Source organism: Coregonus clupeaformis, chromosome 28 (assembly GCF_020615455.1).
Source record: "Coregonus clupeaformis isolate EN_2021a chromosome 28, ASM2061545v1, whole genome shotgun sequence".
NCBI lineage: Eukaryota > Metazoa > Chordata > Actinopteri > Salmoniformes > Salmonidae > Coregonus > Coregonus clupeaformis.
Window position 1 is genome coordinate 3,059,683 of NC_059219.1, and position 18,013 is coordinate 3,077,695.

The 18,013-nt window shown below is 44.8% G+C and overlaps 1 protein-coding gene across 13 annotated transcripts in view; it reads right to left on the reverse strand.

Moving 5' to 3' along the window:
• Positions 1 to 15,730, reverse strand: part of LOC121543645 (pleckstrin homology domain-containing family A member 5) — a 154,702-nt gene extending 138,972 nt beyond the window's left edge. For all 13 annotated transcript variants that reach the window (XM_045208475.1, XM_041853678.1, XM_045208478.1 and 10 more), the window contains exons 1-3: positions 15,629 to 15,730; positions 15,443 to 15,519; positions 14,542 to 14,599 (exon numbers count right to left, since the gene is read on the reverse strand). In XM_045208475.1, coding sequence (XP_045064410.1) covers positions 14,542 to 14,599; positions 15,443 to 15,519; positions 15,629 to 15,720 — 227 coding nt within the window. In that variant the 5' untranslated portion in view covers positions 15,721 to 15,730. The remainder of the gene's footprint in view (positions 1 to 14,541; positions 14,600 to 15,442; positions 15,520 to 15,628) is intronic.
• Positions 15,731 to 18,013: the final 2,283 nt, after the last annotated feature.

Below are 18,013 nucleotides of genomic sequence, written 5' to 3' on the forward strand. Positions count from 1 at the left end.
TCCATGGCCGAACAGCCGCACACAAGTTTAAGATCACCATATGCAATGCCAAGCGTCGGCTGGAGTGGTGTAAAGCTCGCTGCCATTGGACTCTGGAGCAGTAGAAACGCGTTCTCTGGAGTGATGAATCACGCTTCACCATCTGGCAGTCCGACTGACAAATCTGGGTTTGGCAGATGCCAGGAAAACGCTACCTAACCCAATGTATAGTGCCAACTGTACAGTTTGGTGGAGGAGGAATAATGGTCTGGGGCTGTTTTCATGGTTCGGTCTAGGCCCCTTAGTTCCAGTGAAGGGAAATGTTAACGCTACAGCATACAATGACATTCTAGACGATTCTGTGCTTCCAACAGTTTGGGGAAGGCCCTTTCCTGTTTCAGCATGACAATGCCCCCGTGCACAAAGCGAGGTCCATACAGAAATGGTTTGTCGAGTTCGGTGTGGAATAAATTGACTGGCCTGCACAGAGCCCTGACCTCAACCCCATCGAACACCTTTGGGATGAATTGGAACGCCGATTGCGAGCCAGGCCTAATCGCCCGACATCAGTGCCTGACCTCACTAATGCTCATGGCTGAATGGAAGCAAGTCCCCGCAGCAATGTTCCAACATCTAGTGGAAAGCCTTCCCAGAAGAGTGGAGGCTGTTATAGCAGCAAAGGGGCGGACCAACTCGATATTAATGCCCATGATATTGGAATGAGATGTTCGACGAGCAGGTGTCCACATACTTTTGGTCATGTTGTGTATAAACCCCACCCTAGTAAAGAACAGATGACAGCATGAACACTCAACACTGAGGATATGCACTGTACACAGAGCCAGGCGGGAATTTGAGGGAATTATTGGAAGTAGAACCATTTGGGAACGCGAGAGAAGAGAGCCAGAGATCCATGGGGAGGGTAACTCTTGACACGGTTGTATCTGGCCAAGATGTCTTTGTTAGTATCAGCTGTTATTTTGCACTGGGCCTCTTAAAACTAACCCCTCTCTGACCAGCAGGACATGATGTACTGGAATCACACACAGTCGCACACACACACACACACACACAGTCGCACACACACACACAAAGACACAAACACACGAGAGACAAGGTCAGGAAACACAAGGGATGGAATAGAAAGACAACTGTGTGGATGGAACTGGAGGAGAATGCAGCTGCAAGCTAAATGTTTATGTCAGTCTTCTAAATTATATGGCTGATCAACAAACAATGGCATTGAGATTCACAGAGAGGAGAGTCATGCCCTTCCTATCACAGAGATGATCTGTCTTTTGTTTGGCCTAACACACACACAGGCAGGCAGTCACACACACCTCTGTGTATGCCCCTGGATAACCTGGACAACCCGTGAGCATATGCCTGATGACCTCTTCCCTCACTTCACCGCAGGAGAGACGGGCACACACACACCGCCTGCTGTGTGTTGCCATACAAGGACTGTGGGACTCTCATACTCCTTTCACATAGGATTTATGGTATGTTGCTTGTCAAAAACAATTGGGCAAAGTTTATATGATCCTTTTCAAATAGCCCAATTTTTTCATCTTTCTTGTCGGCCTTCACCTTTTATATAGCCATTGCTTTACCCGGGAAGGGGCAAGAGACATTCAACTTTGACCCGGTTGTTTTGCGACCGTTGACATGGTAACCGGACGAGACAGCAGCATGTCCTAAATTCCTCTGTTTAAATTCAGACCTTCCACTGCTTTCATTCTTCACATTCTCAACAGTAAGTTAGCAGCTCGCCATACTTGTAATGTGTTAATTTTCCTGTTATGGTGAATAAATGGTTGGCTACAGTTAAACGCGAAACGTTGTCAAATATGTTCTGGTAATTATATGAGCTGGATAGCCAGCTAGATTGCAATGAACCAAAACATTGTCTAGAAAGTTGCTTTTAGTTGCCTGGCTTGTTAGATTGACATATCCTAAATACATTTTAAAACTGATGTTTTTTGGGTGAAAGAAATGTAGCATGTAACGTTGCTATTTAAACCAGGCTGCTGTGATGTCATGACATTTATGTGTTTATATTTTTTCATAATGACAAGGACAAGTTTGATTTCGGGAAAACAACAATGAAATGTTCATGATTTAAAGCGTGGCAAAGCATACACCATCAAAGACATCCATTATTGACTTCTTTATGCAGGTCCTAAGAAACATTATAAGATGAATACAATTTATTTTCAAAAGAATAGAACATCATATTTTGAGTTTATGTTCCTGCTTTGTGCAGCCTATAGGCTACATGGCAGCGCTATGCAAATGAAAATCAGCTCTTATGTTGTTTATTAACACAGACAAGACACACCTGGATGAACTTTTCTCCTTTCAAACTCCCCACCAGTTATTTTGGCTGAAGACAGAAAAACTACCAAACGCTAGGAGGCTAAGTTAGAAATACGTGCCAAAGCGGGTAAGATTAAAAAGGTGACGTTTTTACTGTGGGGTTGGCGGGACTTTTAAATACATTCCCACAATCATGACTAGGTCGGTTGGCGGAAATACAAGTACAGGCTTTGTTGTCATCAATACCTTTCAGATATAAAGAAAAGGCAGCAAGAAGTTGGCAGCATGGTAAAGTTGACGGTAAAACATGTTGGTTTGAAAGGGGTATTACAGGGGGCTGAGAAGACACAGACAGACAGACAGACACAGACAGACAGACAGTAAACAGTATGCTCTGCCTCTCCCTTCCTCTCTCACCAGTCAGCCCCAGATTTAAACAGCTACTCCTAAACCTGGAGAGAAAAATAACCAGCTCATTTCACTCCCAACGACCACATCAATATATTTTATTAGGCATAGGATCTCTCCTCCTCTCTACTATGACACCTACAGACAGCTGAGCAGCCAATTACTTTTCAACTGATGCTATCTGACCAGAGTCATTAAGAAGGTTACAGAATAGCTGAGAGTATGAACATTTTAACCTAAAATTCCTGTTTATGCACTTTGTGTCGGGGTTTCTCCTTAGGTTACAGTAGGGTAGGGACGTTTTTTCTGACCAGAATCACTAAGAGCCAACAGATAAATAAACAGACATTTTCCTAAATAAAGTAATTCAAAGTTGGGAGTGATTGAGGGAGAAACTCTTAGGAAAGGGTGGAGGATATTGGGATGTGAATCATCACGTACAGTAATCCAAACAGATGCTTCTCTTCGTAATACCTTAAATATGACTGAAGCTTAGCTGCAGTGTGTGTGTGTGTGTGTGTGTGTGTGTGTTTAGCCGTTGAGCTCTATCACTCTGTTGAAACAGTGGTGTTAATTACAGTTGATCCCTGGGTCTCAGAGGAAGAGTGAGGGGTGACAGAGCATCCAGTTTCAGATGAGAAAAGCCCAAGCCACTCCACTGCTGAACACCATGGTCTGTCTGGCAGTCTGGCTCCTTCTGGGAAACGTTCATTTCCACAGACAAATCTGATGCTTGGATAATGCTGTCACACAATCGCATACACAGGCACAATGACACACTCTTCATATTAAAGCCTATTTCCGCGCAGTATCAGTAGCCAGCTAGAGCAAATTCAGTTTGAAAGTACACAGTTGAAGAATATAGAGTGACTTGGACTGCAGTAAACAGTCTCTGTATAAAGCACCAACAGTCTTGTCTGTAGTGGATCTGTGTCCAGTGCTGTCGGATTTCACAATGACTGTTTATACTGACCTCAGTTTGTCCTGTCCTGTGGCGCAGCTCCAGACAAGCATGACAGACAGGACAAATGGATATCACATCATGCTTTAAAAGCTTGGTTGGTGACATGAAGAAAAACTTAACACAGAGAGGGGGGGGACAACGATGACACAGAACAGCTGCAGTTACCATGACAGCGTTCTCACATGGATAGGAAGTAGATTAGTCCTGATTAGTTTCCTGCGGCCTGTGGGCCTGACTTCCTGTGGATCAGAGGGAGGGCCTCTTATCTAGGGAGGGGCAGTAAATCACTGGCTAACCACAGACCACAAAACCATATGTCAGCCACAACAAAACACAGCCTGCATATCTCTGCAATGACGGTAGGCCATCGTTGTAAATAAGACTTTGTTCTTAACTGACTTGCCTAGTTAAATAAAAAATATCAGTAGCCTGACGACTCACACTAAATTATTCTACTGCTGCTCTGTTGTCTGCCACATTCTTTAGTCTGAGACTGCCATCATTGAAGTCGTTTGTGGTGATGTGAAAATGAGGGGTGTTGTACAAAACAAAGTCATCAGCGATTGGATCGTCTCTAATCAATCAGAGTAACAAAGCCAATGACGAATTTTCAAACTGTCGTTTTACCCACGTGTGTTCTGGCTCTGGCCCAACCCATTGGTTTCTGGACCAATCACCTGGCCCTGAATGTGTTGGCATTCGGTGAAGGGTCGGGGAGGTACTCAGATCCAGACTCATTGCAGAGAAGAAACTAACGTCTGCTGGCGTGGCGTAGTGTTTGGCCAGAGCAAGGAGTCTGGGTAGCCAGGCAAGTATGTCAGACCACAACACGAAACAGAGGGGCTAACTGACCACAGGCCTGTAATATCAGCCACAACACAGAGGGACCTGACAGCCCAATACAAAGAGCTAGGCCTACTCATACACATTCAACCTGCTAGACCTTCAGAGCTTTACCAAAATAGGCTGTCAATCAAATATGGACCTTGAAGCCAGTTCCACTGCATTTTCCCCCTCATTCTTCCCCTCTAATCAGAGACTGATTTAGACCTGGGACACCAGGTGGGTGCGATTAACTATCAGGTAGAACGGAAAACCAGCAGTAGTCCGGACCTCGTAGGGTAGGATTTGAATACACCTTCAACCAACTGGCTTTTCAGCCACAGTGAGTCTGCTGAGTGGGTCAACATCTGTCACCTAGTACCAGTCTAACCCAAAGAGGCTGTCAGAGTTGATCTAATTAAAAGAACCAGAGGACATAAATGTCCATAAAAACTAAAGTGAATATAACTCCTCCATCTCTATATGTTCTCCATTTGCCTGTCCCTCCCATGAGACATTATGCTTCCACGTCTGCTGTTTGTCATCTCAAAAGATGACCGTTTTTCTAGGCATATCTATTACCTATATTATGACGCATTACACTATTATTATAATGAAATGATATCATAATAACAGGCCATCATATAATGGCACCATTATTATGACATAATACCATATTATTGGCCTGATCCCTTTGCCTTATGTCTTTGTGTGAGCGTGTGTATGTTTGTCCTGAGTGGGAGAAAAGCTGCCCTACCGCCACAGTGAGGTTCTCATGAGACGCTACACAAGGTCAGGTCTCCACCATTCCTCCAGACTCCTTCTTTGAAGCCCCTCCTAATCTAATAGAGACACAACTGGAAATTAGGATTCATTCTATTCTTCAGTTACCACTTAGAATATCTTTATTGACAAGGATTAGAGTTGGATGATGAATTGGGCTAATGATCCGATCCCCACGTTGCTTTTGGTGCAGTGAGGTCATTATCAAGTGTTTTTGAGCAGTGTTCCATCCTCCCAATGCTGCAAACTGAGCGGAGGTGTAAAATAGTCTGCTCCTCTCTGCAGTAACACCACCAGACAAATCAATGCAGAGCTCTACCTGCTGTGTACCACGGAAACACATCCGATGAAACAACTAGACCTACATCAAAAAAAACAGTCAAATAGACTTCATCCTGAGCTAACATGATGAAACAAACGGCATCAAAACACTCCAACAGCAAAGTGTTCACCTTCAGTTCACCTCCTTGTCTGTAGTCGTGGGACCTTGAAACAGATCATACCTCTGGCAGTCATGCTCCTCTACTGGAACACATGATCAACGCAGCAGCCTCGTGTGATCATGGAGGATCAACGCTCGCAGCTGAACCAACAGGTCGGTAAGGTCTGGTTCTCCACAACAACTAAGGATTCAAACATTATCCTGTATTTGTTCACTAGCAGATGATCTTCAGTTTGTGTAGATGAGAGATCAAGGTACCCAAATGTTTTCTGATCATCTCTCCTTAGAAATGAAAGTGTCTGTCGTCACAGAGAGATTACAGGGAGAATGATGGGTGGAGTGGATCAAAGTGTAAAGGATATCATTCCCTTCTTAAAAGAACACAAAGCTATATTCTATAAAACACTGTATGAGAATCCAGCTAAACACTTGAATTTCCAATAATAGGTCTCCGGGCAGACTCGAGATGCGCATGCTTTCCACATCACCAAACAAAACAAATGTTTTGCTTTTAATAACACTATTAGCATTAGCAACGGCATAGTGTATCTGTTTCCACATGGTCAGACAAGTTGTCCGGATCCTAGCCTGGAGCTACAATAGGTTATCCTAAACCGGAGTCCCTGAGGCCAATCCTCCTCTGAGTACAGAGTGTAACATGTACAGTGAGGGAAAAAAGTATTTTGATCCCCTGCTGATTTTGTACGTTTGCCCACTGACAAAGACATGATCAGTCTATAATTTTAATGGTAGGTTTATTTGAACAGTGAGAGACAGAATAACAACAAAAAAATCCAGAAAAACGCATGTGAAAAATTGTATAAATTGATTTGCATTTTAATGAGGGAAATAAGTATTTGACCCGTCTGCAAAACATGACTTAGTACTTGGTGGCAAAACCCTTGTTGGCAATCACAGAGGTCAGACGTTTCTTGTAGTTGGCCACCAGGTTTGCACACATCTCAGGAGGGATTTTGTCCCACTCCTCTTTGCAGATCTTCTCCAAGTCATTAAGGTTTCGAGGCTGACGTTTGGCAACTCGAACCTTCAGCTCCCTCCACAGATTTTCTATGGGATTAAGGTCTGGAGACTGGCTAGGCCACTCCAGGACCTTAATGTGCTTCTTCTTGAGCCACTCCTTTGTTGCCTTGGCCGTGTGTTTTGGGTCATTGTCATGCTTGAATACCCATCCACGACCCATTTTCAATGCCCTGGCTGAGGGAAGGAGGTTCTCACCCAAGATTTGGCCCCGTCCATCGTCCCTTTGATGCGGTGAAGTTGTCCTGTCCCCTTAGCAGAAAAACACCCCCAAAGCATGATGTTTCCACCTCCATGTTTGACGGTGGGGATGGTATTCTTGGGGCGCCCGCAAGGTCCCCCTGCTCAAGAAAGCACATATTCAGGACCGTCTGAAGTTTGCCAATTAACATCTGAATGATTCAGAGGAGAACTGGGTGAAACTGTTGTCACCTTCTCACCAAGCTGCTTGGCGATGGTCTTGTAGCCCATTCCAGCCTTGTGTAGGTCTACAATCTTGTCCCTGACATCCTTGGAGAGCTCTTTGGTCTTGGCCATGGTGGAGAGTTTGGAATCTGATTGATTGATTGCTTCTGTGGACAGGTGCTTTTATACAGGTAACAAGCTGAGATTAGGAGCATTCCCTTTAAGAGTGTGCTCCTAATCTCAGCTCATTACCTGTATAAAAGACACCTGGGAGCCAGAAATCTTTCTGATTGAGAGGTGGTCAAATACTTATTTCCCTCATTAAAATGCAAATCAATTTATAACATTTTTGGCATGTGTTTTTCTGGATTTATTTGTTGTTATTCTGTCTCTCACTGTTCAAATAAACCTACCATTAAAATTATAGACTGATCATTTCTTTGTCAGTGGGCAAACGTACAAAATCAGCAGGGGATCAAATACTTTTTTCCCTCACTGTATCTGACGCTGGCTCACATCCCTCCCTGTCTGGTCACTAGTAAATAAACAAGACTTTGGCTGCGTTTACACAGGCAGCCCAATTCTGATCTTTTTTTCACAAATTGGTCTTTTGACCAATCAGATCACCTGCAGAAAAACTCTGATGAGAAAAGATCTGATGTGATTGGTCAAAAGACCAATTAGTGGAAAGAAAAGCTGAATTGGGCTGCCTGTGTCAACACAGCCTTAGTGTCCTAACGAACAGCACTACTCAGGACCTTACGAGTGCAGTGAGGACAGTGTAGAGGGAACACATCAATGAAATTGGACAAGAATATTTGCTAATTGGAAGGTAGCTAGGTGAACAGACTAAAGTATTGAGCAAAGTATGCAAACACACACCCACGCAGGTAGGCGCACGCACAGACAGACACACACACCATTATGCCTGCTATTGACAGACAGCAGGTATGGCCATACTACAGAGCATTGCAGAGGAAAGAACAGAGCAGTGAGGAAAGGCTTTCACTTAATAAAGTTACAGTCAGTCTCTCACTATCTTCTTCTTCCTCCTCCTCCTCCTCCCTCTCTCTCGCTCTCTCTCTCTCTCTCTCTAACCAACTGTACGCATTACTGCAGTGGCAGACCTGGGGAGCCCCTCACATCTTCAACAGCCTTGACACGTGCACACTTAACACACACACACACACTACTGATTACCATAGTCTGATTAATCACGTTGGGGACAAATTGGAACTGCGACCAATGTGCTCTCCCTCTATTGGGCCATCCAAAACAAGGCATATCCTCATCAATTAATCTACCATCTGCTGTAGAATTAACTAGCAGTACATTCACCATCCTGAGTTGCACCCAGATAGCTGACCCTGAATCCAACACTTAATGATTTGCCAGTCAGTCCCAGTCAGACGAGTGTTGAGCGCTGACCTGACAGTGATTCTATTAAATGTGATCTGTCAGCATCTGAAATATCACTGACCTGATTTACCACTAACCTCCCACTCCTAGCCAGAGCTCAGTGCAAAGCCTGAGGGTGTTCAATCCAATCGAAACGTTACTTATTGACTATGCATTTTTGGTACAACTTAATGCATATCTCGTTATACTTTATTTATTATACACATGCCATGAATACACAATTCCAAAATACTAATACAGACTGCAATACACACACATTTACTTGAAGCAGGACACAGACACATCTTACAGCAGGAGACTGCAGAGGGAGGCGTGTGCTCTCCTCTGTACCCAGGCCCGATGCAGAAACACAGGCAAGCCCACTTGATTCATGCCTGGCTCCCATAGGGCTGATTCGTGCCTGGCGCCCAGGGCCCATAGGGCTCTTGTCAAAGGTAGTGCACTATATAGGGAATAGGGTGCCATTTGGGACGTACCGTACAGTGTGCTTCTACATCTTCATTGCTTGCTCTTTGGGGTTTTAGGCTGGGTATCTGTATAAGCACTTGCTGACAACTGCCAATGTAAAAATGGCTTTATAAAATAAGATTGATTGATAGACAAACAGCCTTTTCACAGCTTATTGTTAGCAGAAAATTAAACTCACTTGTATTCACAGCAGGTGGTTTCATTCATTAGTGGCTTGTGGCGTGGAACCAGAGGCGTGTTGTGTTTAGGGAGGAAGTGGAAGAGCAATAGGACAGTGTTGCTGAAAAGCCATAGAGTTTAGAGTGTCTCTAGTGAATCACACAACAGCCTTGACAGGGGGCTGTCATCACCTGCTGGTGTCAAAACAATCAGCAGTAGAAACGTTACAGACCATTCTTACTCTCGTCTCCCGCTGTTGAGAGCCAGCGAGAGCGAGAGCGAAAGAGACAGGAAGCTTTTCATCAGCGTAGCAGCTCCACCCAGCCAGCGACCCACTTATAGATCTGTCTTTACTTCAACCACAGCTCACATGATCCCAGAGGTGGAAATTAGTGTGGACACAAACGTACACACACTGCTGACAGATGTCCAGGAAAGGTTGAGTGGCTCTTGTATCCCGGTAGAAACACCTGCATCTCCTCCTGACAGCTAGCAGCCTCCTCCCAGCTCTTATCCTATTAACAAAGCTCTCACTAACTCACTCACACACACACCGCTTCTCTCTCTCTATTCATCTATGTCTCCCTCTCTCTCAGACCAGCAGATCTCTTTTTTGATACTCTCTCTCGTTTTCTCACTCTCGTTCTACATCTCTCGCTCCGCTCACCTCCATCAGATTGCTCTATTTAGCCTGACACACAGAAACCTCATTCCAGTGCGGCACCATTCTCCAATCCTTAGGGTGCATCTAGACTTACAACACAGCTTGTTTCATTAACACAGCCTATTGAGAATTCCACTATGGAGAGTGCTGCAGTAAACCTGAGACCGCTAGTTATGTCACTTCTCCTTAATGTTGCTTCGTGGCCTCGTCTGTCGGCTCCACAGACACACAGGCACCACAAACAGGCCTAAACCCCAAAACCTGATCTGAGTTAAAGAGGCGGGGCTAGAGCCTCCACCTCTCATCCTCCTCCAATGAGAGAGCAGTATTCACCAGTGGGCGTGGAGAACAAAGGGAGCAGGCCATGTTTCTCTAACTGTTTATTTTGTGGTATTCCCCAAGCACTCCCCCAGCTGCCAAACTAAGCTAGAGGAGAGGACTGCAGCACACACACACACACACACACAGCCTTGTCTGTCTACCGAGGCGGTCTGACTGGCTCTCTTTGCCTACGCATCCCCCACCTACTCTCCAAGTGTCAGTTACAGGTCATATCCTCCAACCACTTCCCTATTCTCATTCATTCCTCCTTCCTCCTCCTCTCTCACTTCAAGAAACCAGCGTGGGACGCAGGGGAGGGAGAGTGAAATGAATCCACACTGCATGTCTTAAACATGGCTCCTCATCCTTAGCTTTCTCTGCCACTCCTGGGTTGCATCCCAAATCGCACCCTATTCCCTATAAAAAGTTTACTACTTTTGACCAGGGCCCATAGGGAATAGGGTGCCATTTGGACCGCATCCCTGTGTGAGCTACATACCCTTATGAAGGCTATTGCAGCTAGCTGAAACGTTCTCTATATTGTGGTTAGTGGTATATCAAATCACTTGAGAGCTGCATATGCTGTGTGCGGGCTTTCATCCTTTATTCTAAGTGTATACATCTCCTCTTCCAGCAGGTCCCTCCCTCCTCGGGTCCCAAATGGCACCCTTTGCCCTATATAGTGCACTACTTTTGACCAGAGCCCTATGGGCCCTGTTCACAAGTACTGTGCTACATAGGAAATAGGGGGCATTTGGGATGCAGCCATACTGTGTGCGCCAGTGCAGAAATTATTTGAAGGCTAAAGGGAGAGAGGGATAAGTCAATTAAAGATGCTGGGTGAAAACAACCTGGTCATTGATGAATGGGATCTGTAAAGTGTGTGTGTGTGTCCTTTAGAGTGAGCCCCTCTGTGACTCCACACAGCCCAGGAATAATAAACGAGCTGTATCATTCCTCATCTCTGGCAGCATTCCACCTGCTGCTGAGGTAATACTGTAGAAGCCAGCGTGACACACAGAGGTGAGAGACACAGCCATAAGGGTGGTCATTAAAGGTTTCAACCACAACAGCAATATCCCAGTGGGCAATATTAGCTAGTTGAAGCAACGTCATGCTGACGTCTTAATATGTTACATCATGGCCGGCCAGGTTGGATACTGAAAGGAATGGGACGTTTTTTTTACACAAGTATTTTTTATTACCAGAAAAAGTAAATTTTTCTCAGTGGGAGGTAGAGGACTGAATTATTGTATGTTTTTGTCTGGTGGGAAGCGTGGGGGAGACACTTCCATTGTCCTCAGTGGGTTTAGATCTGTCATGCGTTCAGAGTGAGTCAAAGGGCACAGGGTTACGCTACACTAGGCTAGCTGCCTGTTCTGGCTGGCCAGCCACTGTGAACTAGTGTACTTCAGGGAGCATGCACTAGGTAGGGCACTGACTCTAGGGAGTGTTTACTGAAACAGAGGAGGAAACATCAAACAGTTCTCCTTGGATTGGTTCTGTCTCCAGGTACACTTGGACAAAGGGGAACTGAGAGGAGAATCCCAGTGTATTAACGGGTGTCACGAGGACACAGGCTGGGTCGTGAACACACACACACACACACACACACACACACCCTCCAGTGGCCCACTGACCACCTCAACACCAGAGAGAAAGAGAGAGAGGGACATACATCTCTGTGTCCAATCTCTCTAAACCCTCTTCTTGGAATGGCATTGGACAATCAAAGGGCATCAAGTTCCTTCCGAGATGTAGGGATGTACGAGGGCATGGAGGTCATAAGGCCTGCATAATGGCCCAATACATGGGCTGACCGGCAATCATGGGCAGTGCAAATTGCAAAACAGCACACCATGCACTGCTGTCAAAACATAAACTGGACAAAATAGGCCTAATTGTTCTCAGTCCAAAATGCTGCTCTTTTTCTGTTTGAGAAAGATCTAGAAATGTGACAGTGGTTCAGCCAATTCCATTCTTTCAGCCTACGGTCCAACTTGAGTCCGTGCCATCAGCAGCGTGCCATAATAATACTCCGCAAAGATGTGGAAGAGGGAGAGGAATCACTGACAGTGACACTAAATAATCACCCACTAATTAAACACACAGTGGTACAGTATGTATGCCCTGAGATACAAAACCCACTCCAGTTAGTGAACCCATTTATAGCACATGCTATTAGCTCACTGTATGTGTCAGTTGCTACACTCCAAATGGCCATAGCAGAGAATCAGAAGAGATAGCGTAAAGGAAAGCCAACTGAGTAGCCCTCCAGGCCTTAAAACATTATCTACAGTGAGGGAAAAAAGTATTTGATCCCCTGCTGATTTTGTACGTTTGCCCACTGACAAAGACATGATCAGTCTATAATTTTAATGGTAGGTTTATTTGAACAGTGAGAGACAGAATAACAACAAAAAATTCCAGAAAAACGCATGTCAAAAATTGTATTAATTGATTTGCATTTTAATGAGGGAAATAAGTATTTGACCCCTCTGCAAAACATGACTTAGTACTTGGTGGCAAAACCCTTGTTGTCAATCACAGAGGTCAGATGTTTCTTGTAGTTGGTCCCAGGTTTGCACACATCTTAGGAGGGATTTTGTTCCACTCCTCTTTGCAGATCGTCTCCAAGTCATTAAGGTTTCGAGGCTGACGTTTGGCAACTCGAACCTTCAGCTCCCTTCACAGATTTTCTATGGGATTAAAGTCTGGAGACTGGCTAGGCCACTCCAGGACCTTAATGTGCTTCTTCTTGAGCCACTCCTTTGTTGCCTTGGTCGTGTGTTTTGGGTCATTGTCATGCTGGAATACCCATCCACAACCCATTTTCAATGCCCTGGCTGAGGGAAGGAGGTTCTCACCCAAGATTTGACGGTACATGGCCCCGTCCATCGTCCCTTTAATGCGGTGAAGTTGTCCTGTCCCCTTAGCAGAAAAACACCCCCAAAGCATAATGTTTCCACCTCCATGTTTGACGGTGGGGATGGTGTTCTTGGGGTCATAGGCAGCATTCCTCCTCCTCCAAACACGGCGAGTTGAGTTGATGCCAAAGAGCTCCATTTTGGTCTCATCTGACCACAACACTTTCACCCAGTTCTCCTCTGAATCATTCAGATGTTCATTGGCAAACTTCAGACGGGCATGTATAGGTGCTTTCTTGAGCAGGGGGACCTTGCGGGCGCTGCAGGATTTCAGTCCTTCACGGCGTAGTGTGTTACCAATTGTTTTCTTGGTGACTATGGTCCCAGCTGCCTTGAGATCATTGACAAGATCCTCCCGTGTAGTTCTGGGCTGATTCCTCACCGTTCTCATGATCATTGCAACTCCACGAGGTGAGCTCTTGCATGGAGGGAGATTGACAGTTATTTTGTGTTTCTTCCATTTGCGAATAGTCGCACCAACTGTTGTCATCTTCTCACCAAGCTGCTTTGCGATGGTCTTGTAGCCTATTCCAGCCTTGTGTAGGTCTACAATCTTGTCCCTGACATCCTTGGAGAGCTCTTTGGTCTTGGCCATGGGGGAGAGTTTGGAATCTGATTGACTGATTGCTTCTGTGGACAGGTGTCTTTTATACAGGTAACAAGCTGAGATTAGGAGCACTCCCTTTAAGAGTGTGCTCCTAATATCAGCTCGTTACCTGTATAAAAGACACCTGGGAGCCAGAAATATTTCTGATTGAGGGGGTCAAATACTTATTTCCCTCATTAAAATGCAAATCAATTTATAAAATTTTTTACATGCGTTTTTCTGGATTTTGTTGTTGTTATTCTGTCTCTCACTGTTCAAATAAACCTACCATTAAAATTATAGACTGATCATTTCTTTGTCAGTGGGCAAACTTACAAAATCAGCAGGGGATCAAATACTTTTTTTCCCCTCACTGTACATGTGTTTCTTCAAACACTGACTCATCAATCCAAATATGAATGTGCAACAAACTCAAGCCGATTTCAGAGGTCTAATAATGTAGTGTCTCGGGTGCGAGTACACACCTACATACACACACGTACACACGGGTCTAGCAGCGTAGTGTCCCGAGGGAAGAAGGCGCCAACAAGTAAAGCCTGTTCAGCGTAGAGCTGTGAGTCACACTCGCTTGTCAAACTCCATCACAGACAGTAATGACTTGTTCTGAGGGAAAACGAGACCTCGAACTGTGTGTGTGTGTGTATTCATATGAAGGGAAGGAGGAGGAAATATTTCCAAAATACTCCTGAAGGGCAGCGGGAGAGAATGTGAAAATCTCAACTGCTGTCAAAAACAAAGCAGCCTGCCAGCGACAGTAGGAGAGGACAAACATAAAGTGTTTCCATAAAGCGCGGTGGCTTTGAAAATCGAACTCACTTGATGAAGCAGCGGGCTCCTTCGAACGTATATCCCTCCTCCCATCCCGTTGGTAAATCTATGCGGGAAAGAGAGGGGAGAAGAGGGGGGAGTAATGAAAAGGCTACGAGACAAATATATTGCAACACACACAATCGGCTGTTGAGATAGGAGCAGAGATCTGCGCGTGACCGAAAACACCGTTTCCCACGCCAGCCCCTTACGCAATATTTATAGTCTACCGCTATGCTATCCATTAATGATATAGCCTAGTGCGGATCATAGAATAGCCTCATCGTCATGTCCATTCGTATCAGTTTTTCAACCTATTGTATTGATAGGAGCCATTTAAATGTAAGATTGTAAAAGGCGGTTTCCTAAGCATTGACTGTGTGAGGACCTATGCATTCCGCGCACGATTTATTCCCTCTGTTGCGGTGGATATGGAATGGTAACAATAACATCCTTATCCGCAAGTGAAGTCATTTTCACAACAAAACAAACATTTGTTGCGTTAAACATTTTTAATGAGTTACGCATCAATGTTTCATGTTATCATTTTATCAACAGCTGTTGTTACAATTGTTACAAAATAACTGCCCACTGCTTCGACTACGGGCTTAATTACAGTGTAGGCTACAATCCTGGCAAGTGGCAAACAATAATGTAAAAAACGAACTTATTCGTTTATGAATGTGAATGCCTACTTGACGGAACTTTCAACAACTGTCGCAATGACTAGATTACATTAATTGACCGCTCAACTTGGAGGTCCTCGCGCAGAGGAGAGAGAGAGATAGACGGCTGTTGCTTGCGGCAGGGAGTCTTCGCTCAACGTTTCTCCGTGGTTTCTGAACCCCTTTAAAACCGAGACTCTTGCGGTATGTAACGAATGGAAGAGTTTGATGAGAACCGTTTTTACCTGGGGTTTTTCTGTGCCCCGTTATGACGGCCTCTCCGGTGACAGGATGCAGCCAGGTCGTACTCTTGGCTTCTTCACTGTTGGGTAAGAAACGGGGAGAAGGTGAACACGCAAATAACAGACATAAACAAACGCGTCGAAACAAAGCCAATACACTTCCATGCGCTGTATCCTGAGAATATTTACTTGATGAAGAACATCCTTCCGTCCGGAGTAACCCCATAACTCCAAGAAGAAGGCAGGCAGGAGATCCAGTCAGGGTTTAGATCCGCCGCCATGTCTAGCAGAGGACGGAGACTGGAGTGCGCGTATCCGTGCCTTCAGCGCGTACTCGGAAACCCTTAGCAACTGGGCGCGGGGAACCTCTGGGGGGCGGGAGCGTGCTTGCAAGGTAGAGAGGTCTCCTCCTGTTTTTACATTGTTTTCAAAACTTTTATTGAAACAATTTATATTTTGTAAGTACATACTAAGGAGCATAAACACTAGCATACAAAAGCATAGCCTACAGCAAGCCTATGATTCAGAAAAATGGCCCACCTCAGTTATTTACATGCTAAAGATGTCAAATTCAATTTCTCATGTCACAATTAATTACATATGGCATTGAGTAATATATAAATCCATACAGTATGTCCTTGTAGCCTAGAGCTACTGTATTCACCAATAGAATACTCATCCCGCAAGTGTGCTAAAGCTTACACGGATGGTCCGTCTGTGCTGTTCCGTATTATCACACATGCCATCCCAGGTCAACCTTGTACCGCACTGCATGGTTCAGCTGTCTATAAATCCTTCTCCCACCCAAACAACCCTCCCCCTCCTTACCCCTCCCCTCACCCCCTCTCTAGAGGTCAGACAGAGCAGAGGGTCCCGAGTAGATTGGATGCGTGTGTGTGTGTGTGTGTGTGTGTGTGTGTGTGTGTGTGTGTGTGTGTGTGTGTGTGTGTGTGTGTGCGTGCGTGTGAACGGGTGCATGTATGCGAGTGTAGAAGTGCAAGTGTGTGTATGCATAAGTGGTTGTGTGTCTGCGTGTGGGTGTGTGTGCATGTGTGTGTCATACATGAAAAGATGGTGAACACGCAATGCAGATAGGTTAGCTAGGATGCCAACATCACGCATATGAGATTTAACCAACAAAAAATAACAACATAAATGAAAACAATAACACTTCAGATACATGTCCATTGTCCAAGCCAATGCCAAACAAAGGATACCCACTAGATACCGATCTGGGGTCAGTTTGCTGTTCCACCTCCATAATGGTTAAGGTTAGGATTTGGGGAGGGTAAGCTGATGCTAGATATGTTGTCTGAGAAGGGGAACGTCTACCCACCCCTCAGGCCCCCTTGGCCTTGTGAACTCACCACTAAATCCACCCAATTAGTAATTCTTATATCCAAGGGGCTTTAGCAGATTAGTGTGTGTGTGTGTGTGTGTGTGTGTGTGTGTGTGTGTGTGTGTGTGTGTGTGTGTGTGTGTGTGTGTGTGTGTGCTGGAGGAGACTGTTATAAGACCTTCTAGGTTGGAGTCAAAACATATCTGTTGAATAACTTGTGTGACAGCATACAGTGTAATAACTACTGTGACTTACTTAATAAAAACAAATGTTGACTGCTGTTTAGCACATTAAATGAAAACAATATTTGCTTAAGTGCAGTGATTTGCACAATAATAAATGCAAATCATGCAATTAATACATGGACTAATAGTGTATGATGTAAATTGTAAACCATGTAAATAAATACATAAACTAGCTAGTTACTACAATTACATGTAAATCATGTAAATAAATACATGAACTAGCTAGCTACTACAGTTACATGTAAATCATGTGACTCTCAGTGTGTTTACATTCCAATGTAGATATGGCAGTGGGACAGGAGGATGGAATGCTGTGCTGCTGGTGATTACCTTCTCCTCTCCTCTGGATATCCAAGGTTAGGAGATGTTAGACTACACCAGACACCAGAGCCATGCAGGGCTGGGGCTATATGGGGAACTGCTTTTGGGAGTGAGGGAGGGAGCCGCAAAACAAACATGATGAAAACGTTTCAAAAGCTGCTCTGGTTTCTGTCATCGGTCATTAGGATGGAACTCTAGCACAGGCTGTACTGTGTGTATGTGTAGGGGAGGGGTTTTGTGTGTGTGTGTCTGTGTGTGTGTGTGTGTGTGACACGTGCTTATGTGCGAGAGTGCATGTGGTCTTGGATGTGGTTACTGTTTACAATATTCTGTCTGACTGTGACTCAGACACTTTCACTGTGGAGCTTAAGACCAGTTAATTTTTGTAGAGCACATCCCCTATTCTGATTATCAGCTGTTGTCAAACACAGGTGGGAGTGAAAAGCCGATTCTCTTCCTCAATAGTGTGCAGCGAATTCAACTAGATGAAAACCCCAAATGAGTATGACATCCTGGAATTAATTTTTGAAATGTTAAAAATTTTGGTGACCCAAAAAGCCTACTATTTAGAATTCAAGTATGGTTATTCTGATTCTGACTGTGTCTCAGTTTGGCGGGAGCCCTATGGGCCCTGGTCAAAAGAAGTGCACTATAAAGGGAATTGGGTGC